This window comes from Aethina tumida, chromosome 1 (genome assembly GCF_024364675.1).
Source record: "Aethina tumida isolate Nest 87 chromosome 1, icAetTumi1.1, whole genome shotgun sequence".
In the NCBI taxonomy this organism is placed as follows: domain Eukaryota; kingdom Metazoa; phylum Arthropoda; class Insecta; order Coleoptera; family Nitidulidae; genus Aethina; species Aethina tumida.
The window spans coordinates 10,088,765-10,103,008 of record NC_065435.1 but is presented as its reverse complement, the minus strand read 5'-3'; the positions used below and the strand labels follow the sequence as shown (position 1 = coordinate 10,103,008).

Genomic DNA, 14,244 nt, shown 5'->3' with positions numbered 1-14,244 from the left:
ATTATTTTCATTATTTTGTTTAATAAATATTATGTTCAACTGTACGTGGTATAAACAATTAAATAATATACAAATTAGTAACAATAGTTTTATTATTGCCTTTTCACAGTTTTTAACAAAATAAGTCTTAATCTTCATAAGTATTAAAATAAAATGTTAATAAACAATTACTTTCTTAAGTACATGATATTAATGTGTGTTACATATGCTAAATAATATTTTTAGGTGGATCTATGTAAATAACAGATAGTTTAACAGATGCATCTGCAACTAGTTTTCTTCACGCTCTCAAAATACATATATTCCTATAACAAAGCACCGTTAGACTTAAATAATACGTATGTTAAAATACATATTTACCAGAAGAAAGGCTGCCCCCAATATTAAAGCTTTGTTCCGTGTTGAAGTGTGGGTATCTGGAGTTTGTACGTGTATGGTATAATCGTGAACCGATTGATCCCATTGATGTATTATGGTCCCTACTTGAGTAGCACCATCACTGTTATAGATCTATAAAAACAAAAACGATCAACATAGTTCAATTTAATAATAAAAAGTCACAACTTACACAGAAGCTTTGATTTTTGCTCAGAAGACAGCAACATGAGTCAGGTCCTTTTATATTGTACTGTATATTGCCATTTCTATCAAGTACATTGAAACTCGTCTCCATAAACGACATGTTTTGTTCTATGCTTCCAATGAACTCATTTGATTCAGCCCAGACTTCAATTTTCTAAGCCGCACAAATAAATAAAGGTATTAAGATATTAGTAAGTACCTACTTGCAAATAAAAACAAAAATTAAAACCACCACAAGCCAATCGCCTTCGGAATTCCATGACTTTTTGCTGAGAGGGGTCGTAGATTTTCATGATGAAGGACCTGCTTGAACCGAAACATCCCCTTTCACATCCTTCGGATGACTCCGATGCTGAGTATATGGTCTCCCCTCTTGGCACCTTGATGAGGAATCTGTTTTCGCCTTGGTCTCTCAGCACTGAAACCCATTATTGTGTTAATGAATATTAAAAATAAATTACTCACAGTCGGACAGTTCCACAGTTTGTTGTATGATGAAACTGGAAGTCCCTCTCAGGAAGTCTAAGCCGTGTAAAGGTGAGAAGCAACTCGTTTGTGATGTTTCCAGATCTATAACGGAGATTGGTATCGGTCTTCTACTTCCTGGATAATCGTCTGAAACCAGTATCTTAATATGTTGTCAAAACCAATTGAGAAACTCACCATTGCTGGTGCTAGGCTGAGAAATTACAGGCTGAGAGATTACAGGCGTGTAACCTTCTGAAAAAACGGATAAAGGTATTTCTGAAATGCAAACAATTGAAACGAACACAAAGTATCGCACAAAATATAAAACTTCAACCTAAATTGTATTTTACCTTCTATATTGTGGTGGTTGTCCATTTTGTTGTAATTTCAATATACTTTTGCTGTTCAATATTATAAGATAACATATCTATCTAATCCTCATTGTTTTATCGAGATGATATAGTCTGAGATAAAATTACTGGTTTTATTATTGATTGGAATATTATTTGAACAATCAAAGGTGCCCTCTAACCTAAATAATTATAACTTAAGTTTTGCAAATAACTAATTGTAAAATAAACAATTTTTTTAATTTAATAGAAGACAATTGCATGGATTGCATTTCATTACAGATAAACTAATAAAGAACAGCATTATAAATTCATATATTATCTTATTTACACAAGACCTTAGACAATACCTAAAATAATAATCATTGTTATTGTGTATAATATTTTGTTCAACGTAGTTTGACTTTACCATGATTATACTATTAAAGTATAAACTATTAAAGTGTTTTTTTACCTCAAAATAATACTTACCTTTGTTACTGAGTACAGTAATAATAAAAACACATTTGGACTGGGTTGTGCTTTTTATTAACGGAACCAAATATATAAAATTGATTCTACACCAACGTTTCCTTATGGTAATTGTTAAATTACTGATGGAAACTTTGATGTAGAGGACGGAAAAAATAAAACATAATTTACCATTAAAATATATTAAAACTGTAATATAATTGCAGTTCTATTTAAAGCCACACATACATCATGCATGTATTAGAATAGATATACGTAGATTAATTAAAATATCGTTCAGTCCTGCTTTGGATTATGAAATTTCTAGAAAACTGTTACTAATATTTATTGTCACGAAAAGTACAAGTCTAATACAATTGAAACTTTATAAAACAATAACAGTTTGTTGGTAATCATATTGGACAATATCTTGATAACCACATATTCTACTAGAAATAGAGTACATCTATTTATATTTAAGGTATCAGACCATTGTTTAAACATAATTTAAATATATTTAATAACAACAAATTTATTCTTGATCTGAAGCAATATTAACTATACATATACATATATGATAAGTACAATTATACAACATTGAGATATCAACGTTGAAGAGATATATTAGGTCGCATTATGCTTCAGCATTTAAGATGTTGATTAATGATGAAGTGAATCCAAAACCAGACATCTATATTTGATTATGAGGACATTTATCGCAAATCGAAGAGTTCCGACAATGTTTCCATGTTGGGACAATGTGACTCACATTGTTCCTGAGTTGAAGTGTCAGCTTGAAGTGATCTATTAATATCTAACAAAAATCGCAAGGAACTCTTCGCATCACGTTGACAATTCTCATCAGGGTGACACAATTCATTCGCCTTAGCCAAAAACAAACCGTTGCAGTGATGGATCGGAGACATCCCAATATTATTCGTCTGAAATCAAATGTCACAGATAAAATCAATACTAAACAAAAACCTGAAATACTTACACAAATCAAACACATTTGGTACATATTGCAGGCTTTTTCAAAAACATGTCCTTTTTTCCCCAAAATAAGAGCGACTTCATTGCAAGCCTTTTCAATCACCGGACATTCATCTACAACCACACCCCTTTTAGTGAAAGTCTAAATCGTCCCCAATTCACTCACCTTGTCCAAAGTGGTGCTCGAGCAGTTCAGCCGAGGCTCCGTAGTTCTGCTCCAAGCACTCCTCGGTGTTGCCCTGGGTGCATTTGATATTATTATCCATCTCTTGGTTCTTCCTTTCATCAACGGCTTGCTTCCTTGCGACAGACGTTCTCTTCTCCTCCTGAAACGTCGACTCAGCCTCCGCCTTCCTCTGTTGCTTAAGTCTCTCACGTTCCTTGGCCACGGCCAGCTTGTATTCGCCCAAAGCGTTCCGCATCTTCTCCAAGCTGTACGCGGCGGCCAATCTGGCAATCACTTTGTTCTTAACCTCCTGCACCTCTTTGGAGTCCGTCGCACCTTCGTGTGCGCCCGTGTACTTCAACGCGTCGTCGACAATCGTGTCTTCCATGTTCTTCAGTTTCGTGTCCATCTCGCTGATTCGTTCCTCCTCGGTTTGGACCTTGTCGTCGGCGCTCTCCTTCTTGTCCGGCATGTCGTGATTTTTGAACGACTGCAGCGGCAGTTCGGCGTTCCTCTTCGAAGCCATCGCGATCGCCTTGTGGTATCTTTCAATCAGCCATTCATTGTTCAAATTTTCGGGCGCCTCGGCCTTCTTGCGCCTGTCCAGACCGAAATAATCGGACCAATCGATCGATTTCTTCTTAATTTGGAGCGGCTTCTCGTTGTTCGATGGCAGGGCTACTTCCTTGGTCTCCTCCGGTCGCTGAGGTTTTTGTTCCTTTTCCTTTTTGGTCTTCTTGGGCTTTTCAGTCACGATATGCTCCTTTTTATTGTTTTTTGTCGGTTTGGCAGTAGTTGTTGTGGTGGTGTCGAGTCCGAACACGTTGCTCAGTTCCTTGGCGACCTTCGGGTCGGTTTCTTTTTTGGCGTCGGGTTTGGTCGTTGACGGTTTATCTTTTTGAAGGTAGTCGCTACTTCGTTTGGTTACGGGGAACCTTTTGATTTGTTGATAGCCGTGTTGTCTTAGCTTATTGAATCGCCGTTCACGGTACTGCTTGTAGGGTGAGTTATCGATTGAGTCCTCTTGCAATCGATTGTAAACGTCTTCACGTGGTACATAGTTCATTAAGTACAACGACGAATCGGTGGGAGTGTCTGAGCTGTAGTACCTGTTTCTTTTGCGCAACCCCATGCTTTCTCCAATTCCAAATTGAGGGTAGTACCTTTTGTTTCTTTCAGCGACGGAGTAAGCAGAAGGTTGAGGATATCGCCGGTATTTTTCCCACAGCTCACGGATGAGGTCTTCGTAATTGCCATTTTCGTTTTCATATTCCTCTTCGTTTTCCAAGTTTGCCAGGTAGTTTCTTGCCAGTTCCTCGATCTGCTTTTGTCTGTCTTCCTCGACTCGTTCGCGGAAGGAAGAAGAAATGCGTTTCTTCATATCATCCTGGTCTTGGTCGTCCAGATAGTCGTACAGTGCGTGTTCTAGCATCGATTCCTTATCTGAAATTGCTTCAAGTTATCAAGTTGAATACACACTCTTTCCAAGAGTAAAAGAGTCTTTCAATGACACTCCAGACATTTACCAAAATCTGATCATTTTGCTACTAACTCCTTGAGGTCTTCAAAAGGAAGAATATTTTACTTATATTTATCAAGTAAGTAATCAATCAGTAAGAACAAAGTTTTCATAAAAGCTTAAATAATATTAACAGACAGAATAGTTAGCTTCAAAGTTGTCAAGATGGATACATTGTTGGAAGATGGAGTAATTTTTTAAACACACATTCTAATTCATTTTCCAAGAGTAAAGGAGTTCTCCAATGATAAAGTATTAAAAACTTTTTCCCAATTCCCCAAATTAAAACTCCAGATGTTCATTAAAATCTGATCATTTTGCTACCAATTCCTTGAAATCTTCAAAAGGAAGAATATTTTACTTATTTTTCTGGATTTATTAAGTAAGTAATCAATCAGTAAGAACAATGTTTTCATAAAAGCTTAAATAATATTAACAGACAGAATAGTTAGCTTCAAAGTTATCAAGATAGATACATTGTTGGAAGATGGAGTAATTTTTTATACACACATTCTAATTCATTTTCCAAGAGTAAAGGAGTCCTCCAATGATTAAGTATTAAAAACTTTGTGCCAATTCCCCAATTTAAAACTCCAGACATTTACCAAAATCTGATCATTTTGCTACTAACTCCTTGAGGTCTTCAAAAGGAAGAATATTTTACTTATTTTTTCTGGATTTATCAAGTAAGTAATCAATCAGTAAGAACAATGTTTTCATAAAAGCTTAAATAATATTAACAGACAGAATAGTTAGCTTCAAAGTTATCAAGATAGATACATTGTTGGAAGATGGAGTAATTTTTTATACACACATTCTAATTCATTTTCCAAGAGTAAAGGAGTCCTCCAATGATTAAGTATTAAAAACTTTGTGCCAATTCCCCAATTTAAAACTCCAGACATTTACCAAAATCTGATCATTTTGCTACTAACTCCTTGAGGTCTTCAAAAGGAAGAATATTTTACTTATTTTTTCTGGATTTATCAAGTAAGTAATCAATCAGTAAGAACAATGTTTTCATAAAAGCTTAAATAATATTAACAGACAGAATAGTTAGCTTCAAAGTTATCAAGATGAATATATTGTTGGAATATGGAGTAATTTTTTAAATACACATTCTAATCCATTTTTCAAGAGTAAAGAAGTCCTCCAATAATCAATTGTTATAAACTTTGTGCCAATTCCCCAACTTAAAACTCCAAACATTTATCAAAATCTGATCATTTTGCTACTAACTCCTTGAGGTCTTCAAAAGGAAGAATATTTTACTTATTTTTCTGGATTTATTAAGTAAGTAATCAATCAGTAAGAACAAAGTTTTCATAAAAGCTTAAATAATATTAACAGACAGAATAGTTAGCTTCAAAGTTATCAAGATGGATACATTGTTGGAAGATGGAGTAATTTTTTATACACACATTCTAATTCATTTTCCAAGAGTAAAAAAGTCTTCCAATGATCAATTGTTAAAAACTTTGTGCCAATTCCCCAACTTAAAACTCTAAACATTTTTCAAAATCTGATCATTTTGCTACTAACTCCTTGAAATCTTTAAAAGGAAGAATATTTTACTTAATTATTCTTGATTTATCAAGTAAGTAATCAATCAGTAAGAACAAGCTTTTCATAAAAGCTTAAATAATATTAACAGACAGAATAGTTAGCTTCAAAGTTATCAAGATGGATACATTGTTGGAAGATGGAGTAATTTTTTATACACACATTCTAATTCATTTTCCAAGAGTAAAAAAGTCTTCCAATGATCAATTGTTAAAAACTTTGTGCCAATTCCCCAACTTAAAACTCCAAACATTTATCAAAATCTGATCATTTTGCTACTTACTCCTTGAAATCTTCAAAAGGAAGAATATTTTACTTAATTATTCTGGATTTATCAAGTAAGTAATCAATCATTAAGAACAAAGTTTTCATAAAAGCTTAAATAATATTAACAGACAGAATAGTTAGCTTCAAAGTTATCAAGATGGATACATTGTTGGAAGATGGAGTAATTTTTTATACACACATTCTAATTCATTTTCCAAGAGTAAAAAAGTCTTCCAATGATCAATTGTTAAAAACTTTGTGCCAATTCCCCAACTTAAAACTCTAAACATTTATCAAAATCTGATCATTTTGCTACTAACTCCTTGAAATCTTCAAAAGGAAGAATATTTTACTTAATTATTCTGGATTTATCAAGTAAGTAATCAATCAGTAAGAACAAGCTTTTCATAAAAGCTTAAATAATATTAACAGACAGAATAGTTAGCTTCAAAGTTATCAAGATGGATACATTGTTGGAAGATGGAGTAATTTTTTATACACACATTCTAATTCATTTTCCAAGAGTAAAAAAGTCTTCCAATGATCAATTGTTAAAAACTTTGTGCCAATTCCCCAACTTAAAACTCCAAACATTTATCAAAATCTGATCATTTTGCTACTAACTCCTTGAAATCTTCAAAAGGAAGAATATTTTACTTAATTATTCTGGATTTATCAAGTAAGTAATCAATTAGTAAGGACAAGCTTCTCATAAAAGCTTAAATAATATTAACAGACAATAAATTTCAAGACTCGTAAAGGTGCAGCCATAAAATCATAATCTCGTTAAAACCCATCTTAGCAACGAAGAAAATCGTATTTGCGTCATATAAATCGATCAGGAAATTAAAATATAAATGAAATTCCCTACCAGAATTATAATCTGATGCGGCCTTAATAAAGCTCAAATCATCTGGTCTATCCATCGGATATCCATATTCCCCATCCTCGTATCTAGGATATTCTTCCTGGCGACGATCAATGGCATTTAAAGCGGACCTTAAGGAATCCTCTTGACATATAACATTTAAGACTGATAGGGAAATAAACACCCCTATGCCCCACATAATTCTGACGTTCAGCCTACAAAATAATGTAATTGGATTTTGATGGGATGCGTTATGAATACAAATGATGTCAAATATAGATCCGAAAATCTAGGATTCTGATGTCTCCGGTATAGCAGACGAGAAAATCAATAAAGTAAAGTAAACAGTAAAGGCACTAAGGACGTTCTAGAAACCTGTTGATTTTACAATATAATGATTAAACAAACACAACACACACTAAAAGCCTTGAAAGGATTCGCAGGACATGCAACAAGCTTTTTATCCTTTAAATGTCAACTACGTTTCTAGAATTGGTCCGAACATATTATTAATTTGATGAAATCCTTTAGATAATCCTAAATTTTATTATAAAACGACTAAATAAGATGACACTCACCCCTTAATTTGGCATAGATCTCGTTTAAGATGGCTCAATAATCAAATGTAGGTTTTAAACGAATTTCACGTTTTATACTGGCTGAATATTGCTCAACATTAGGAATTGTTTATCCTGAATCATGCGCAGAACGTCGTGCCTCGGCGGATCGGTCGATACCACATTACAAAAAAAGATTGTTTTTCGTATGCTCTTTTTGTCCTTTAAGCTCATCACATCACGTTGAACTTCCCCAGAGAAAATGTTACGTGGCTCATGAATGTCGACATTCAATGTGGGCAAATGAATATGTAACGTTATTTCATTTGGGGTAGGTCGCCAGGATTCGATGGCGTCTCTTGACTGACATTAAATTTTATCTTTGACTAGCCCACGGGATACATTTCGGTTAGCTAAATCAAAACAAAATAAATAAATTAAGATTTATGGAGTGAAACAAATATCATTATGGAGGAAATTAATAAATAGGGGTATAACAATAAGGAAACATTTTGGTACTGGACAAAGTAATTTATTTTGTTAGTTCATAATTTTGTTAATCTTTAACATTTTCTTACAGATTATTTGAAAGCCCTTTTATGGCCTTTCTTACTATGATTTCTATTTTTTTCCTTCATTTAAAACATCTCTTGGGTTAAAATAGTGTATGCAAATATTGTAGTTCCTACAAATTTGCTTTATGACTTCAAAAATCATTGAAATATGAATGAAGTGAAGTCACATGATCAGGATGAACAACTTCAAAGGTCATCCTGATATCTATACCAACAAAGAAAGTAAGTAAATATATTTGTAAAACATGTTTGGAAATAAACCAATAATTAAACTGTAATTAACAACCATTAGAAAGAGACTTCATGCACTAGATTTCATCAAAAAGTTGGACAAATGAATTCCACATAAATCAAGTGACGATAACATAATTAAACGTTGACAGTTACCAATTATCTCCTTGCATGCAACATAAATGAGTCTTTTATTGATCATATTGTTACCTGGGACGAAAAATGAGTTGCAGGACAATGGATTGAAGCTAATTAATCTGAAGAAATAACAAAAGCTCAATAAAGACTTAGTTAACTTAAAGAGCCTGGAATTTTACATGTTTACTACCTAACAAGAGATCAAAGGATCAATGCAATTATCTATTGCTTCCAAATTGGTGGATTGAGTTCTGATAGACTAGTTCCTTTAACCAATGCTTCTTCAAAACAATGCAAGACCACATATCACATTGGAGACTTTAAAGAAGCTTCAGAATGTTAAATGGAAGGTTCTACATCATCCACCACAGAGTCCAGATACTTCTCTATGTGTCTATTATTTATTTTTTTCTTTGATTGCCTACTGGCTTAACTCTGAAGAGGAAGCAAAGACTAAAGTACCAACTGGTAAAATAAACTACTGGTTCTGTATACCATGTTTGGAAATAGGTCAATGACTAAACTTAGATTAATAACCATTAGAAAGAGACTTCATGTACTAAAAGTCATCAAAAAGTTGGACAAATAAATTTCACATAAATCAAGTGAAGATAACATAATTAAAGGTTGACAGTTACCAATTATCTCCTTAAATGCAACATAAATGAGTCTTTTATTGATCATGTTGTTACGTGGGATGAAAAGTGAGTTGCTGGACAATGGATTGAAGCTGGTCAAACTGAAGGAACAGTATTAAAAAAAACTCAATAAAGACTTTGTTATCTCTCTGAGCCTGGAATTTTACATGTTGACTACCTAACAAGAGGTCAAAGGATCAATGCAAATATATATTACTTCCAAATTGATGGATTAAGTTCTGGTAGACGAGCTCCTTTAATCGGTACAAAAGGTTTTCTGCTTCTTCAAATCAATGCAAGACCACATATCACATTGGAAACTTTAAAGGGGGTTCAAAATATTAAATGAAAGATTCAAGCTCATCCACCACAGAGTCCAGATACTTCTTTATGTGTCTATTATTTATTTTTGCCTTTGATTGCCTACTGGCTTAATTCTGAAGAGGAAGTAAAGACTAAGGTACCAACTGGTAAAATAAACTACTGGTTCTGTATACCATGTTTGGAAATAGGCCAATGACTAGACTATGATTAACAACCATTAGAAAGAGACTTCATGCACTAGAATTCATCAAAAAGTTGGACAAATAAATTTCACATAAATCAAGTGAAAACAACATAATTAAACGTTGACAGTTACCAATTATCTCCTTAAATGCAACATAAATGAGTCTTTTATTGATCATATTGTTACGAAGGACGAAAAGTGAGTTACTGGACAATGGATTGAAGCTGGTCAAACTGAAGGAACAGTATTAAAAAAAACTCAATAAAGACTTTGTTATCTTTCTGAGTTTGGAATTTTACATGTTGACTACCTAACAAGAGGTCAAAGGATCAATGCAAATATATATTGCTTCCAAATTGATGGATTGAGTTCTGGTAGACGAGCTCCTTTAATCGGTACAAAAGGCTTTCTGCTTCTTCAAATCAATGCAAGATCTCATATCACATTGGAGACTTTAAAGAAGCTTCAAAATGTTAAATGGAAGGTTCTAAATCATCCACCACAGAGTCCAGATACTTCTTTATGTGTCTATTAATTTTTTTTTGTCTTTGATTGCCTACAGGCTTAATTCTGAAGAGGAAGTAAAGGCTAAGGTACCAACTGGTAAAATAAACTACTGGTTCCGTATACACATTTTATTTAAAACTAATATAAATAAATACAAACAGTACACTTAATCAAATATGGCACAGATCAATGAAATGATACATATAAGGAATCGACACATGATTATTATTATTACGTACAAAAATAAATAATCTAATACATTAAATGGTTACATAAACTACTTGACTTTCATGTCTCCAAGTTTTATCACACCGAAAAAGGATTTTCCTGGTTCAAATAAGGAATACCGCCCCTCTGCCAGATCGGAAACGTAGATGATGTCATTCTCGTTCAAGTAATCTGCACCGGCAGTATAACAAGTGTTGCCTTTCAATGTACTTTCCTGAGTGTGCGTGGATGTTGTACATTGTAGCAGAGTGTTGCCTCCATTTTTGTAAACCCTAAATCCGTTCGTGTCGTGCTCGTCCAAATAATATATCTGAAAGCGACACGTTAGAACTGATAACAGTGTAAATACTAGTGTAGAGTACCTGTGCGTATATGAAGTACAGTCCACTTTCCTTGATGGTCAGCTCCCCTTCCTCGTTGAGGTCGAAATGCTGGTACATGCCTCCGGCATCCACCCAGTTCTTAGCCTTCCAATCGACGTAGGTTTTGCTCGGATGTCTCATGTGCCCGTTTCCGTTGAAGTTCTGATGTTGGCCGAGCACGTACTTGCTGGTATCACCGTCGACTCGGATGCTGGGCAGCGGCTTTATGCGTCCCATCTTGTGGCCAGGTCTCGTGTCTTCGAAACTTTCCAAACGGCTCGGCCTATTCCTGAACCTCTTCCTCCCGTAGCTGTCTCTGATTATGTTGGGTGCTTCGCTGCTGTACTCCTCCTGAAAACAAATATAACATTGGAGGTGGTACTTGGAACGAGGGGCAAGTATTTACGGCTGATGCGTCTGCGGCCCTCAACATCGACTTCCTCACTATCTGCTTGAAGGCCTTCGACTTGTCCTCCTTGTGCATGACTCGGGACGCCCTGGAATAAACTTCCGGCGCACTAGTCACCTCGTAACTCGATCCGGACCAAGTGCTGCAATCGATTTGCCTTTAGACTCAACCACCACAAATTTACCAGTTTACCTTCCGTACGCCGATGGTCTGGCGGAAACCGGTACGACGTGCAAATTGGGGTTTGTCAGCTTCCTTAAAGTGTTATTTTTCCTTTGCATATCTGCGTATGATTCAGCGTAGATAGGGATCCCATCCGGTGTGGCCCCAATCACGCTACGTTTCTTTCTTTCCAAGTCGTCTTTGGTGAAGTCACCGCCGTACAGCAGCAAACCGTTGTCCGGCACTCTGGTGATTTCGTTGTTGTTTATGTCGTTGCTTGGGTAATCGTCTTCGTAATCCGACATATCGTCTTGCCCATCCATGTTCTGGGAAGCGAGATAATTATGAGATCATTTGTGGCTAAGCGTTGATATGTGTGTGTGTGTGTGGGACGTGTAATTCATGAATGAATAAGCAGCTTTTTTTTATAATCTTTAATTGTTTCGTTTTTGTCAATTGTACAGAATTTGGTCAATAAACTTCAACATAAACAAGCTTTTATCAACAGTAAACAAAGAAAGACGTAATTGTTAATTCAGCTGAAATTATACTGTAACATAAACATGCCCGTATTGAATACCATTTATTGTCGATTAAGAGACTGGAAATTGTTATCTAAAGGGAATTGTTTAAGTGATTTGATGGGCAAATATTGATCCATTTATTTTAATACCTCAATAAAGCACAGAATTGAACAAAAATCCATTGAAACCATTCTTTAATATGTAATAAAAAGTAAACTTACCATTTCAAAGGCACCAAATTACAAAACAAAGTACTACCAAAGTAATTAATGTTTGTTAGTTTGTACTTATGGTAATAATATTACTTTAATTTTATTACTTTAGCATTGTCCTTATTTGAAGTTTGTTTACAAATTATTTGTTTAAAATGTACAAAAATTACTGATAATATTATATAATATAAATTATATAATATTGCAGGTTTTTCAAGTACTATTTTTGTACATAAATTGATGTGTACAAAATTCAGTGGAATAATTATAAATAGAATGATTTCTTCATTTCTAACAGTAAAACATATTAATTTAAAAATTTTTGTATAAATAAACAAAAATTAAATATCCATATATTCATATAAATATATAAATTGATTGAAATCAATCTAATTTGGGAAGGAAATTAAATAAAAAAATGATGGAATTTAACATGTAAATGCTCAAGTTCAAGTGTATGCAAATCAAAGAGTTCAAATGGAAGAAAAATCGTCTACACAATGGATAATGAAGCGGAAGGAGATTTAAATATTCCCCCCATTTAATAACTTAGATTTGTACGTTCTTAACATAAATAAATGGCAAGTTCATTATTCCTTTGTTTTAAAATCTGTCACGTGACCAATTAATCAGACCAAACAACATGTGAGTTGACTTAGTCGCTCCAAAAAGCGTGTGTGTGGTGGTTTTAGAGAAAAGTGGAAATTTATCACGTCACGTACCCAATAATATATATTTTAAGTTGGACGTGCTATTTTTAATTTACACCCGTCCCATTAATGGTTCCATAAAAGCTCACCCCAGTAGGAAGCTTTAATTGCGGCATCCGTTGATGTTGGAGAACGTGTGTAATTATCGTTAACGTTTTTAATTGGGGCCGTTCAATTAAATAATCAGGCGACGTCTTTAGTTTATGCCAAGACGCACGCACGACGATAATGTTGATGTAAATAAGAAATAAATGCAGCTTACCTCCTCCTCATTTTGAAATTCCGCCATGTCTTTGTATAGGTCGTCGTCTAGTAGGTTTTTTATGACCGTCTGATATTCATTTTCCAAATCGTTTAGTCGCACAACTGCATAAACGGAAAATGCCAAAGCGGTCGACGACAACAATACCAAACAACAAAATGCAGCAATAACGCCTCCATTCGATTTTTTCCTTCTTATGTCGACGATGAAATTTTCGTTTAACGGCACTTTCAGACTGTCGGCGTTCATAATTCTTTATTTATTTTTAGACCACTGAACTTTATTAAAAACACCACAACACCACTGATTTATTGTTTACTAGAGCCCGGCGCTTGATATACTGACCAATTTTATCTGTAACTTCACTATTTAATGCATATTGAAGTATGGTATATGGCTGTACATGTTCAGGTTTCAAGGACCGATTCTGTATTAAGAACAATTTGAAGCAGTGCAAAATTTTATATGTGCAGGCCACTAGCACAGATAAGTCATTTTTATAATGTAAATATAGTTTCAATTGAACGTAATAAACACATAGACGTGTAAATTGCACTTTAACTGGGGTCACATTTTAATAACCACCATTAACCCTCGATTATTTTTCACGTTTTTAAATTTTTATGGCTTATGGTGGCCAATTGAAGTTGAAAGTTTTCTTGTAATTTACAAAATATTATTGTGTTTATTAACTTTAATTTATTCCATATAATTGCCCAATATATTTTAAATATTTTCCATGTTTTTCATATCTGTGGCATTTATATTTTTATGACTTATTAACAAACTGAATTTCGGAATTTTCAATTTATTAAATATGACTGGACATTACTGAATAATTATTTTCATTCCCAGGGGATAAATACTAATACATCAATTCATATTTATTTATAATAGTTTAGAAAAAAAATATAATGAACAATAATAATTGTGCTTATTAAATTAATTAAATGTGCCTGAACGTTACTGAAGAATTATTTGTATTTTCAGGAAAT

At 34.0% G+C, this 14,244-nt stretch overlaps 3 protein-coding genes across 5 annotated transcripts; all 3 read right to left on the bottom strand.

Moving 5' to 3' along the window:
* Nucleotides 1–74: 74 nt before the first annotated feature.
* Nucleotides 75–1,526, bottom strand: LOC109595055 (phospholipid scramblase 2). Of its 2 annotated transcripts, none has more exons than XM_049962326.1 (7): nt 1,401–1,526; nt 1,246–1,302; nt 1,048–1,197; nt 786–1,000; nt 569–736; nt 361–510; nt 75–305 (listed from the first exon to the last, which is right to left on the bottom strand). In XM_049962326.1, exons 1-7 carry the CDS (start codon nt 1,423–1,425, stop codon nt 252–254), a joined length of 819 nt encoding a protein of 272 aa, XP_049818283.1. In that variant the 5' UTR covers nt 1,426–1,526; the 3' UTR covers nt 75–251. The 2 variants fall into 2 exon arrangements, with proteins under 2 accessions (XP_049818283.1, XP_019865889.1); XM_020010330.2 differs by having other exon boundaries at nt 1,246–1,326; nt 1,401–1,511.
* A 654-nt stretch (nt 1,527–2,180) lies between these two features.
* LOC109595057 (uncharacterized) lies at nt 2,181–7,880 on the bottom strand. 2 transcript variants are annotated; one of them, XM_020010332.2, is made up of 5 exons: nt 7,805–7,880; nt 7,230–7,441; nt 3,010–4,452; nt 2,848–2,957; nt 2,181–2,791 (listed from the first exon to the last, which is right to left on the bottom strand). In XM_020010332.2, the coding sequence occupies exons 2-5, from the start codon at nt 7,423–7,425 to the stop codon at nt 2,564–2,566; spliced, it is 1,977 nt and encodes a 658-aa protein (XP_019865891.2). In that variant the 5' UTR covers nt 7,426–7,441; nt 7,805–7,880; the 3' UTR covers nt 2,181–2,563. The 2 variants fall into 2 exon arrangements, with proteins under 2 accessions (XP_019865891.2, XP_019865892.2); XM_020010333.2 differs by lacking the exon at nt 2,848–2,957 and having other exon boundaries at nt 2,655–2,791.
* A 2,613-nt stretch (nt 7,881–10,493) lies between these two features.
* LOC109595065 (protein eiger) lies at nt 10,494–13,682 on the bottom strand. Its single transcript, XM_020010342.2, has 5 exons — nt 13,250–13,682; nt 11,572–11,867; nt 11,377–11,521; nt 10,971–11,321; nt 10,494–10,918 (listed from the first exon to the last, which is right to left on the bottom strand). The coding sequence occupies exons 1-5, from the start codon at nt 13,496–13,498 to the stop codon at nt 10,658–10,660; spliced, it is 1,302 nt and encodes a 433-aa protein (XP_019865901.2). The 5' UTR covers nt 13,499–13,682; the 3' UTR covers nt 10,494–10,657.
* Nucleotides 13,683–14,244: the final 562 nt, after the last annotated feature.